At 32.8% G+C, this 13880-nt stretch overlaps 2 protein-coding genes across 2 annotated transcripts in view; one reads left to right on the top strand and one right to left on the bottom strand.

The window, feature by feature from the left end:
* Positions 1-13880, bottom strand: part of MACROD2 (mono-ADP ribosylhydrolase 2) — a 1239845-nt gene that overhangs the window by 1173896 nt on the left and 52069 nt on the right. The gene's annotated exons all lie outside the window — the stretch shown is intronic.
* Positions 327-13621, top strand: FLRT3 (fibronectin leucine rich transmembrane protein 3). Its single transcript, XM_058181858.1, has 3 exons — positions 327-591; positions 7193-7945; positions 9173-13621. Exon 3 carries the CDS (start codon positions 9225-9227, stop codon positions 11169-11171), a length of 1947 nt encoding a protein of 648 aa, XP_058037841.1. The 5' UTR covers positions 327-591; positions 7193-7945; positions 9173-9224; the 3' UTR covers positions 11172-13621.

Raw genomic sequence — 13880 nt, 5'->3', positions numbered from 1 at the left:
AATGTAACGTGATTTTCAAATTGTGCCCAGTCTAAATATAATATCCCCAACAATGTCAAAACAAACTGCCATCTGCATATCTATGTAGTATGTTGCCGAATGTACACGTTTGAAGATGACTTAAATGTCTGAGGCATAGCTAACTCTGGTGAACAGTTAATTCAGTTCATTTACTTGTTTTGGCACACAAATCTTGATTTGCCTTCTCTGACGCCCTCTGGTGTCTGTAGCCCACTCTGGATTGCCTGCTTATTCAGATGCCTTCTGAAGCAGAGCCAAAGCCATACCCACTGATGACATCACCTCTTTACTCAACCACTGTTAGGTGAAAGCTTTAACTTCAGACTTTGGAGGTGGGCTGCACGCACGTAACTGGAATGCTATCCCCCCTCGCTCTTTCTTAGTGAGGGAGAAGGAAACTGACACAGTGAAAGCGCCTATAACAGCTTGCTGATGCTGCTTTTTGTCTGTGGTTTCTGAAACGGAGAGGCTTTATACCCATGCTGGAATTACTAGGGTCCTGCGTTTATAAATGGAATTTCTAGATTTGTTGCTGCTTTCTTTTCTTTTTTTCCCTACTGCAGGCTGCTGGTAAGTATTTTCACTGCTTTTTTTTTTTATAATTTGTATTCAAGTTTGATTCAGAGATTATTACATTTAACTACATTGCATGAGGAACAAAAAATAAGGAGCGTGCAGAGACGGTTTGAAAACAACAATGAAATGCAAAAAGAGCATTTATAACTATATGAGTTTTTTTAAAAAAAAAAAAAAGCTGATGGTTTAAAAACTGTGTTCAAACTGGAGCTTTGTGGTTTAAAACAAACGTACCTAAATAATCAAACGGCAGACTTTGCTGTTATGTTCAACAAAATGCAAAAGAGCATAGAGATCACACAAAAATTCAACATCTATATTTTCTGCTGTCTTCAATGTTGTATATGAGGCATGTGTGTTCCCTTAATACTTATTTTTACAGCTAAACAGGGAGATCAATAGTCCTTTAAAAAATGAGTGCTCCGTTCAAGAGCCAACATCTTAGTCTTCTTGGAAGAAGTTTTATTATTCTTGGAAAAGGATAGACAAACAGCTACACCTAGATTTTAAAACTTGCATTACTACTGAAATCCCATATTTGATGCAATCTAACACCTAAGACAGACTAACATACATATACACATGCACACAAATATTCACCACATGTACACACAAACACAGACAAACATGCACATACAACAATCTCTCTTCAGTGTGATGCCAAAGATGCATAAAGTATTTGACCTGCATTACAACCCAATAAATCTAGCTACATAAATTAAGTCAATAATTCTAATGATATTTTAGAGTGAAATAGAGATTGCCACATGGTTTTAAAAACACAAAACAGTAGTCTAGGAATTATGTATGAAAAGCTTTTGCATTGGTTTATTTTCTGGAAACCCAGTGTCTTCCATGTTGTAAGAACACATTATGACTATAATTCTAAAATTATAAATACAGGATTTATATTTAAGTTAAAAGGTTAGAACATGTATGCAAAAAAAAAACAAAACAGGATGGGGTTTTAAAAGGCCTACCATTCCAAAATATTCATTTAAAGCTATTTTTAAAAAGGAGAAAAACTAAATGTAAGGCTTAGTTGCTACTGGTTTTACAGAAAATTGTCTAATTGTAATAGCTTTCTCCTTCATTAAATGAATATATTAGAATTAATATAGTATCTTAAATCCTGATTAAACTATAATCCAGTGTTCGTTCATTTATTTAGCAGTAAACCACACAAAGCTGTAATCTCGGCAGACAGATATAGCCCTGTGTTTCGCTCATTATTCCCTATGAAAAAAAGTATAAATGGCTTTCTAAACTAGTATAAATTCACACTGGATTGCTTCGTGTACATGTAAATCACTAAGGAACGGTCTAGCTACACACATATATACATACCCATACAGAGCTTAAATCTGCGCAAGAGCTGTGTGTATAGTTGTGAGCATGGAAAATAAGTGTACTGACAACACTTCTCCGCTAAAAAACAGTCCCCTGTTTTGTAAGTCCCTGAACCTAAAAATCAGTAAGTAATTTAAGATTTTAGGTAAAAGGTTTATTCCAACTGCTACTTTAGAAGGATCACTCAAAGTTTATTTAAGTGCAATAAATGAGAATCAGTTGGTAAGAACTGAACTTACAACCAGCATTATCTATGACCAACTACTTATTTTATCAGGATGAAAAGCTTGTTTCACTGATTGTTTTAAATATTAATACAAATCATCTAGAAGTTAAATGTTTAGCATTAACTATTATTAAATGCAAAAATCACTAGATAATTAAAAACTGCCATAGTTTTAAAAGAGGTGGTAGAAAGAAAATAGCTTCTTACTTTTTTTGAAGCAATTATTCTTCTCTAATATAATTTGAGAAAAGTTAAGTTGTAATTTGGAATCCAACACAGACTTGATTATTCAAACCTATCTCTATAATCCTAGCCCTATAAGACACCCTAGTTCCAAAGCAATATGAATTTCAAGTCATTTATATAGGACTAGCTCTTATATTTCAAAAGCTTTTATGAAACCTTTCACGTTTTAGGAAAAGTTGTAGTATGTGCCATGAAAACAAGATTGCTTGTATTTTTCTCGATATAGTTAATGTTGGACTGAATAGATAAGCATATCTATTTTAGCTTCCAACATTCCAGATACCAAAGTTGAGAACAGTGCATGCATATTCTTAAATTATATAGTGGAAAAGAATTTCCTCAGTTTGTTTCAACTTCAGGAACTATTCATCACATAAGATTTTTTTCCCTTTTCTTCTAGTTCTGTCTCATTATCTTTTCCATTAAGGAATACTGGCTATCTACTGATATCAAACCTTATTTTTATTATTAAGATCTTCAAACTGCATTTTTAGAGTGCAATCTCCCTCTAAAATTAGTGTAACAGAATAGCCACCATGAGAAATAAATGCTTTTTGCCCTATGTACTCTGGAATCTTCCACACTCTGCCTACCAGAAGCCTTTGTGATTAAAGGAGTGAAATGAGACAGTTGCATTAAAAAGGAGAGCAAGCTTTGCAGTTGCCGTGTAAAGATTTCTTGCAGTGTGTGCTACCCCCCAGCGGGCAGAATTTCTGTGTTCAAGTTATAGCAACGTCTTAGCTTATAGGAATACAGAGTACTGCCCTTTAACTTAAACAACTAATCTATTAGATAATTTATTTTGTTTTTCTCTTAAAATTTAAATTAAACTATAGAAAAAGAACCTACAATTTCTGTACACTAAATAATGGGATTTGTTGAACAACAGCAATGCTTCTTTTTGTGCATTGCAATTTGAACTCCAACTTAATTTAACTGCATCAGATTCTGATTATTTCTCAGATCTTAATCACATGGACCTCCCATGATTTCAAACAATTTTACTTCTACAAAAGTGTTCTTGCAATCACTATCAAAGCAATTAGACTATTAGAAGACTATGAAGCCTAAAATTAACAAAACGTGTTCCAACTTTAAGCAATAAAATATGTACTAAAAATCTGGTAGTATTACATTAAAAGTTAATATTTGGGAAACAAACTAACCAAAAATATATAATAAGGTAGGAATTTTTGAAGTATGAAGAACTAGAAAAATTTATTTAAGGTTGGAATCTCTAAGTCAAGACCAAAGGTCAAGTGTTGAAGGTTCATTCTAGGTATATACTAACCAATATATAAAAAATTAAATATTTTTAAGACCTATCATGTCAATTATTATCTAACATTTGGATAAATTAAACTCAAACTTTTGAAAGATAATCAAAGTTGGGAAAAGTTGAAATTCTAAACAGAGTAACTTGAAACTGGTCCCATTGAATTTAAGATACAAAGAATTTTAGTATAAAATAATAAAATAAGTCCTAAGTTTATTGATCTGCCAATAAACCCTGCTAAAAAGATTGATGCTATATTTGGAAAGGAAAGGATTTGGAATAATGCTGTAATTTCTCCTAAAATAGAAAAAGTGGGTTTTTTTGTTGTTGATTTGTTGGTCATTTGTCTTTTTGGTTTTTGCTTATTTGTTGCTTTTACATATGAACAATATTTCAGTATTTTTAATGCTTTCAATAAATAAAAAGCTTAATTTTGTGAGTACAATTTATATTTTGTTTAAAAGCTGCATTTTTATAACTAAAATTATATTTTTTGTAAAAAAAAGACCATTTTTAATACAAGAAATTGTATTTTTATCATTTTTGGATGACATGCTGCTCACATTGTTTTATTATTTATAAGAGTCTAAAATTCTGGGAAAGCCATTGGCATCAGAATTTATTATTAAAATAATTGAATGAAAACTGAGCAAATCCTTATATCTCAGGAGAAACAGTAGCTCTATGTGCTGCTTATTTGCATAAACCAAAGGAAACATCATTGAAATAAGAGAAAGATACAGATTAGTTCTCAAGAAAGCTTTATAATTTTTTGCCCCAAGCAGGATATTTTAACCTCCTTGTCCAATACATATATATATAAAAAGAACTAGCTAGCTTCCTGAAATACTATGTTGATATAAATCTCACAGGCAGTACAATTAGAAAACATGTTATTATTATCAACTGTATAGTAATTTAAAGCAATTTGATGCATTTTATTTTCAATGCTGCTAAGTCATGTTTAACTAAAATATCCTGATAAGACTATTTTATAGCCAGAATAGTTTACTAGTGATTCTAGAATGATTAATCAAAATCCATATAGGAATTGATATTCCTGAAGACAAAATAGGTGGAGACATTTTCCTTAATCTACAAGCACTAAACCATAAATCAGATAGATACACAAAACAATTAGTTTTGTACAACTAGGTGAATTAATTCTACTTATTATCATATTGACAACCAAAAGATACATGTTTTTCCAAAACACTGCTGTGAATTGCAGCTAGAATGAATTCAGTCTACCATACCAGAATATCAATAATGAGCACACATATACAGCCATATATTATCTAGAATATACATGGATATTTTATTTCTTAAAATACTGCCTGTCTAGATAGAACTATATGACAATAAGAACAATTCACCTTAATACTTAGAAGAAAAACATCTTTTTGTGCAATGCAGTAAAATAACTAGTACTTTTTAGACATAAATAGGGTTGTTGTGGACTAGTGCATCAAGGATTTCATTTTCCTTCTGTTTTGTTCAAAATTAATGTTCCCTTTCAAATTTGTAGGCCTCAGTTTGATGCTAGAAAAAAAACTGGCCACGGTGTCTCTTAACAGTAGGAGACATTTCTCTTTTCATCTTGCAAACTCAGCTATAAATGACCTGATGTCAAATAATATGTAAGGACACCACCAGAAAAAAGGCAGCACCGAACAAGGCAGCAAACTTCTATTCTGTTGGACAGATCACTTGGCTTTATTATGCAAACACACTGTTCTCAGCATTAACTTGAAACATAAAGGATCTCTTGGAATTCCAGGATAATAGATGAAGGGAAAAGTAAAGAAAATGTACCTCTTTCTAATTAAGAGGAAGGAGAGAATCCACATTTTTGAAACAATCTTTTCTTTCCTTCAGGGAGACTTACTTTGTTTTATCTTCTTGTTTTCAGATAATTTTGAGGAAAAGATTTCTAAATACAAGAACTATATTGTATTGCCTTTATTTTAATCCAACACTATGATTAATATAATAGTGGCAGTACATCAGAGATTGAATATTAAGCAGTAGACTGGAAGAAAAATTATAAGCATATGAAAATAGACGTACAGTTCATTTTCAGTTCATAAAATCAAGCTTTGCTTTCTTCAACTCAAGCAGAAATATATTTTTATAGTTTTTTCTTGTTTTCTTTAAAAAACACCTCATTAAATCTGTCCTCCTTGTTAATTATATTAAAGCTTTACTTTTCCTATAAATGTAGGTTTTATTCCTATATTACCCACTGTGCACAACTTATTTGGAACTATTTGTCACAAACAAATATTATGAAACGTTGAAAGAAATGTGTCCATTATCAAACAAAGTGGATTACAGAGTTAAATCTGATAATAAATTGAATGAATTATAAACATCAAAACTGTTTTTCCCAAAAGCTATATAGCTTAACAATTGAGACAATTGACAATTACTAATCTAATTTTTTTTATTTTTCCAAAATATTTTGTATTTATATTTTATTTAATATTTTATTTAATGAATCTGCATTAGTACATGCATAATTAACCATTTTAAATAAATTTAAATTTTAAATTTTCAAATCATAATCTAAGCAATTTTTATTCATTTTGCAGAAATATTTTTAAAAGCTATAAAAGCTTTACTAGTCTTTTAACCATAAGGATATTTATACTGTGTATAAATGACTAACAGTAAAAATATTAGTCAGCATAATCACCTAGTATTTTGGGATTAGAAATTTGAAACTGCAATGGGAGAACTCAGTATGCATTATGATTTTGAAAATGTCCTATTAAATTTACTTGAGTTTATTTCATAGTGTATTTCAGATTGTAGTTTAATCATATAAGTGGACTTATGACCTGCAGATGAAAAAGTAGACTACCCATATGCATACATAACTTAATTTACATAACTCTTCTCAGAATGGCAATCTTTTTTCCTATGCATCACAATCTAGATACAAATCAGATAGTAAGAAATGAAAATGAAAATATTTTTCACTCTAAAAAAGTAATAAAATGGTGCAAAATACTGATAACAATCCAAAATATCACCAAGATATAGAAATGTAGTGTGTTTTTCAACCTAACTGTACCCTTTAAAAATATTCTACCTTACTGGCTGCTGCTTCCAGCAAAGGAAGAACTTTCTAAAGAATTCAGAAGGAATTCAACAAGATAAAAATATTAAGCCCAGCATAATGTTGCAGAAAGCTACTGAATTTTAAAAAAATGCTTTTGAATAATTTAAACTATAGGCATTTGCCTTTTCCTTAAAAGTAGAACATCATAAATAGAAGCATACAGGTCATTCGAGAACCTTGGCCTTAATCTGCATCTTTAGAGTCACGTGTTATGTTCATCAGATTCCTTGTGCTCCGTTAACTCAAGCTCATAAGTCATGTTTTGATTGGACTCTTCATGCAATAGCTGAAGTGATTTTTGTTTTGAATCAATGTTCAAAGATAACTTATATCTGATGGCAACTAATTTATTTTTATTACTTTTTTTTAGGCAAGGATTGAGTGAAATATCTAAGAAAATTCCTTGTTACTTGCATTAATTTTTATTTCTTCAAGAAGAAAAGCCTCTGAATTAAAATCAAATTCCTGCCAAAAGGAGTGGGCACATGGAAATACAAACAGAATGAAGAAATACTTTAAACTGGAAATCCTGACCAAGTTCTAAATAAAACACAGAGCCCAGCAAGCATGGATTTATCAGAAAATACTTGCTGCTTAAGGTTTACAACTGAATGATTCTGGACCAAAAACAGATCCTTGATTTAATGAAGAAGCCATCATAATTTAAGCCTTACACCACAAATAATTCTATAGCCGTGGAACTGACCATCTCTAGCTATACAACACAGAAAAGCTTCTGAGAATTACAAAGAATGCCATTTTTATTAAGGATATTAAACCAAAACAAAAAAAATTCTTCACATGCAGACTTAAAAGAAGGAAAATCCTGTCCCTCTTCTTAGAACTGTTCTTCCAGCAGAGTAACAGGACTGTAAAACTTTTTTCTTAGTAACTGGATGTTTTTAGGTTCCATGTTCAAACTTCATAGAAAACACTTACTGAATATAATGGAGCTCACCTGGAAATATACTCTTACCCATAAGAATAATTTAATATATTGATGTAAAAGAAGTACAGTTATGAGAACTAAACAATTTATTTCTCCCAAGTCAATCTTTTTCTGGAAAACTGGATATCCATTGGATTACTAAGCACAAACTCTTTCCTCATATATTTAAATAAGGTAAGAACAGTAATAATAAATTATTTTGTCAATTAGTACAAACTCCACTGTCATGCTAGAAAACGGTATCAAGAAAAAGATAAAAGACCATGTAAAATTAAAGAATATTTCCTTCTATACAGAACCCAGATGCAAGCAGTATTAAAGAAGCTGGGTTTCAGTCCTTACTATAAGAATTGTACAGCAATGCTGTTTGCTAAAATAGCTAGCTTAGCAGCTATGTAGTATAGGAAACTGGATTGGAACATTATTGTATTAATATTATGTCTGAAAAAACATCTCAATAAATTTGGTTCAGTTACTCCTTAATTTCATACAACAGTATAACAAATTAACTAGCATTAGTTATAAATAAGCTAATACTTATAATGCCTTATATATAGACATTATTTGTTTGTATTAGTAAAAGTCATCAGTATACTGATGATTGACAAAATGGGTGTTTAATGCATGTTCATATCTCTATTATAAATAAAAGCTGCATTGCTGTCACTAAAGTTAAACTATTCCTAGTTTGTATGCAGCATATGACCAAGGCCAAAGTAGAAAGCAATATGGATTTGGTTTGCAGAGATGTTTCAGCCAAACAAGTGGGACTGCTGCACACATTTCATGATGGTTCATGAACGTTTATTCCGCTGTACATTGATGATTATGTGCTATCTAGTCACTGTCAATCGTAATGACCACATAAATAGACCTTCTATGATCACTTGTATTTACACTTCTGAAAGTTACAAATTTAATTAATCCATGTAATAAGTGACAAATTTACTATCCTAAAACCCACATCTCAGATATATGAAGCAAATATTCTATTCCAAAAAATTGTGAGTTGATCTATCATATACAGCTCTCTTAAAATTTCTGGTGTGGGTGAAATGATTATTCTGACTTTTGCCAAAAGGACAGGATAAATTCTGAAACATAAAATTCTAACATAGCAGAATAAAATCTGGGAATAACAAGGAACAGAATAAAATTTGTTGGAATTAATTATGCTATATTTGTTATTTCTTATAAGGAAACCCATCCTTACATTACTATAATTCAAGAAGTCCTATGTATGTATGTATGTGTGTGTTTATACATTCATACATATCAAGGAATACAATAGCACCTTTTCCTGGAAAAATATGCATCCTATATTTTTTAGATAATTTTTATCTTGTTTCAAAGTAGTATTTATCCTCTGCATTCTGCTATTAATCTGATTTTCTTTCCTAGGTTATTGAAAATTAAGCACCAGTTTGTGTGCAAATCTCACTGCAACTTGACCATGATCAGTGTAACCTGGAGCTTCATCCTTATTTGGACAAAGATAGGGCTGTTGCTGAAAATGGCACCTCATTTTGCCAGTGCCAAACCATGCCCTTCTGTGTGCCGCTGTGATGCAGGATTCATTTACTGCAATGATCGTGACTTGACTTCTATTCCAACTGGGATTCCAGGGGATGCTACAACTCTTTACCTTCAGAACAATCATATTAATAATGCTGGGATTCCTTCCGAGTTAAAAACCTTAATAAAAGTAGAGAGAATTTATTTATATCACAACAGCTTGGATGAATTCCCTATCAATCTTCCAAAATATGTCAAAGAATTGCATTTGCAAGAAAATAACATAAGGACAATTACTTATGATTCACTGTCACAAATTCCTTATCTAGAAGAATTGCATTTGGATGATAATTCTGTTTCTGCTGTTAGTATTGAAGATGGAGCCTTCCGGGATAATATTTATCTCAGACTACTTTTTCTTTCTCGAAATCACCTTAGCACCATTCCCTGGGGCTTGCCTAAAACAATAGAAGAGTTGCGCTTGGATGATAATCGTATTTCCACAATTTCAGAGCTGTCCCTTCAAGATCTTACAAATTTAAAACGTCTAGTTTTAGATGGAAATCTCTTAAGCAATCACGGATTAGGAGACAAGGTCTTCACAAATCTAGTCAATTTAACTGAACTCTCACTAGTTCGTAATTCTCTTACAGCAGCTCCAATAAATTTGCCGGGCACAAATCTGAGAAAGCTTTATCTACAAGAAAACCATATCAATCATGTACCACCTAATGCTTTTGCATATCTACGACAATTGTATCGATTGGATATGTCAAACAACAATCTCAGTAATTTACCTCAGGGTGTCTTCGATGACCTAGACAATATAACCCAGTTGTTTCTTCGCAACAATCCTTGGCGCTGTGGGTGCAAAATGAAATGGGTTCGTGATTGGCTACAGACCCTGCCTCTCAAAGTTAATGTACGTGGACTGATGTGTCAAGCACCAGAAAAAGTGCGGGGCATGGCTATCAAAGATCTCAACAAAGAGCTATTTGATTGCAAAGATGAAGATGATGTAAGCACGATCCAAATTACTGCTTCAATACCAAACACGTTATATCCTGTGCAGGGACACTGGCCCATTTCTGTGACCAAATCTCCTGAAATAAGGACTATTAATCCACATAAAAATTACAGAACAGCTTCCCCAGCACAGGAAATCATTACCATTGTTGTAAAATCTGTAAGCACGGAGACTATTCACATTTCTTGGAAAGTTGCACTACCCATGACTGCTCTGAGACTTAGTTGGCTCAAAATGGGTCACAGCCCAGCCTTTGGATCTATAACTGAAACCATTGTTACAGGGGACCGAAATGACTACCTGCTCACTGCACTTGAGCCAGATTCCCCATACCGTGTATGCATGGTTCCCATGGAAACCAGTAATATCTATCTATATGATGAAACTCCTGTCTGTATAGAGACCGAAACTGCTCCTCTTAGAATGTATAATCCTACAACAACCCTAAACCATGAACAAGAGAAAGAACCCTACAAAAACTCTAACTTGCCCTTAGCTGCCATCATAGGAGGTGCAGTGGCTCTGGTAGCTATAGCATTGCTTGCTTTAGTCTGCTGGTATGTCCACAGGAATGGTTCCTTGTTCTCAAGAAATTGTACCTATAGCAAAGGACGGCGAAGAAAAGATGACTATGCTGAGGCTGGAACTAAGAAGGACAATTCCATCCTAGAAATCAGGGAGACTTCTTTTCAGATGATCTCTCTGAACAATGAGCAAGTATCTAAAGAGGAGTTTGTAATACATACCATATTTCCACCTAATGGGATGAATCTATATAAAAACAACCACAGTGAAAGCAGTAGTAACAGAAGCTACAGAGACAGTGGTATACCCGATTCAGATCACTCACATTCATGATAGTAAGAAAATGGAAGACTTGGGGTAGTTACTTTTTCTCACAAAGGAAGGCAACTTTACTGGTTGCTGGAGTACTACAGAACACTGGATTAAAAGACTGTATAAGCAATGTATTGTACATTTGCCATATAATTTATATTTAAGAACTTTTTATTAAAAGTTACAAATTTCAGGTGACTGCTGCGATTAATGTAGCAAGGATGCCTGAAAACAATTCTATATTTTAGTATTTTTTAGTAATTTGTACTGTATTTTCCTTCCTACTATTGAAATTACAAACCATTTAACTTTTGTGTTCAACTGAGTAAGATGACTTGTTGACTGTGAAAGTGAATTTTCTTGCTGTGTTGAACAATCAGGACCACTACATTTGAGATCCTTGTAAGTATAAGCACAGGCCATATTCACTTTGGTATCCGTTAAAGGTGTTTTAAAAAATGGCTACAAAATTGATTAAAAATACAATCCTGGGTATATTAAACCAATGAGCATTTAATAAAGCAAATAGCAAAGTAGTGGGCAATAGCGGTTATATAGTTATAAACAATAAAATAGCTGTTGAAAACTACAAGTAATTGAAATGTCATAAGGCAGATGTATTCAAGCACATTTCATTGATGCAAATAGAGATGTGCCTGAAAAAGGTTTTTGTTTTGTTTTTAAATAGCAAAACCACTGTATTACAGGACAGTTGGGTAGGATGTTCTGCTAAACCATTCAAAGCCAGACAAAGTTAAATAGGATTGAAACTTGGAACGCTTCAATTGTTCTGTTTCAGACAAATCTGGACAGGGAGAGTAAATCAAGACTGGGGAATATCAACCCCTCTTCTTCCCCTCATTATTCCCTGTCCAGTATATCCCACTGGCCTGCCTACCTTCCTGGTTTTCCAATATCTCCTTTCTCTTTAGCTGCTGCTGCCAATATCTCAATGAGACATAACCCACAGTGTCTCAGCTTTCTCAGTCTTTCCCTCTTTTCCCTTCTGTCAGTTCCTTATGGACTTGGTTTCCTCACCACCCCTTAAATTACTTTTTGGACAAAACAGTACCAATTCATTCTGTGTGTGGACCAATATGCATGTTTCAGTTTGGATATGGAGTACCTGAAACCATCTATTTCATGCAGAGAATGTTTTGCACATGTCTAGTCCCAATCTTGTCATTTACTAAACAAAAATGTACTTGCATCTAATTGTTAAAATAATGATTGTATCTGTGGAAACCAGAAAGCAAAATGTAAAAGTTTCCTAAATGTCTTAAAATCAAAAAGAAAAAAACTTTTAAAACATATGTACCCTCTAGAATCCGTTTAATAGAGACAATTCTTTTAATCTCACTAAAGCATAGATTTAACTGAATCGCCAGTTAAATATATACAACACAGATGCGTACATATTTTAACTGTTATCAAAAATATTGCCCGTTATTATCATAGTTATCTGGAAATTTCTTAATAGACATGAAAATGAAGGTATGTTCACCTACTTAGCTATGATACATTTTAATACCCAAGACATTTTGTTGCTGTAATATTTTTCCCCCAATGAAAACCAAAGTGCATTTTACACCCTTTGGCCAATCTTGTATGTGCCTTTATCAAAGTCAGATGTATTCCATTTTTAATTGGAAACAAAGTTTCACAAATATAAAGTTAACTATAGAAAGATATTAGTCTTAAAGCTTAATAAACTATAGAATGAAGTACAGAAAAATAAGTGCTCTTCTTATCCTCTGTACAGTACGCATACATGTGTGTATGTATGTGTGTTTAAAAAAAAGTGCTACATGGTGGAATACTTTCAAATTTTCCATTCTGCACTGAACCATCTTAAGAAAATTACGGGAACAAATCTGAATGATTGCCTGCATCTACAGAAAAGCATAGTATTTAACAAGCATTCTTCTCTGAACATTTTATTACAAAATAGAAAGAAACGGGATAAACAGAAAGAAATAAGTTGAGTGGGACAGGTTCAGATCCTTCCGTTATTACGATTTCTGAGCTTTTTGGCTAGTCATTATCTTTAATATCATCTACTTCACTAGTAGGGCTATTATTGTAGAGCAAGAGAAAATTATTTTACAGACTGGGCCGCATTTACCTTGGGGGTGGGGAGGGGATTGTCCTTTTTTTTCTTAAGGGATAGTAAGGCGTTTTCCACAGTGATTTGTTTTTCTCCTGCCAGAAACTGAACCTGCAATATTCAGTGATTTGCCACTAAATTTTGGTGTTGCAACCCAGGGGGGCTCTTGGGATCCCATGTGGCCCACTCTTGTCCTCAAAGAAAGTTTGGATACAAATGTATTAAAAATAAATTGTATTGATTTGAGCATTAACCTGAGTCTATCTGTTGCTTCCTATGCTATTGCATTCTTATATGAACCAAAGATGAACCAGAAAACCTTGAACATGAGAATTTGTGTATACTATTCTCAAGGAATCAACTGTCCCTATATTGATAGCAAAAATATATGTTCACCCACTATGAAACAGTAAGTAGAAGGGGTGATATTACAAATTTGGTGGGCCAATTATCAATGTTCTTATATCTTTAGTCTTTTTTTAAACTGTCTTAATGTAACAGTATCAAAGGCTTCTAATATACAGGCTTTCATCACTCTTTCATTTGCCTTTCTGGATAGGCAGCTGTGGGTGGAATATTCTACAGTAATTTCAGTCCTTTCTGGAAAGGTTCTAGAAAGATAC

Source organism: Ahaetulla prasina, chromosome 1, assembly GCF_028640845.1.
Source record: "Ahaetulla prasina isolate Xishuangbanna chromosome 1, ASM2864084v1, whole genome shotgun sequence".
Lineage (NCBI taxonomy): Eukaryota > Metazoa > Chordata > Lepidosauria > Squamata > Colubridae > Ahaetulla > Ahaetulla prasina.
The sequence above is the reverse complement of the archived record's forward strand: the minus strand, read 5'-3'. Positions and strand labels throughout refer to the sequence as shown.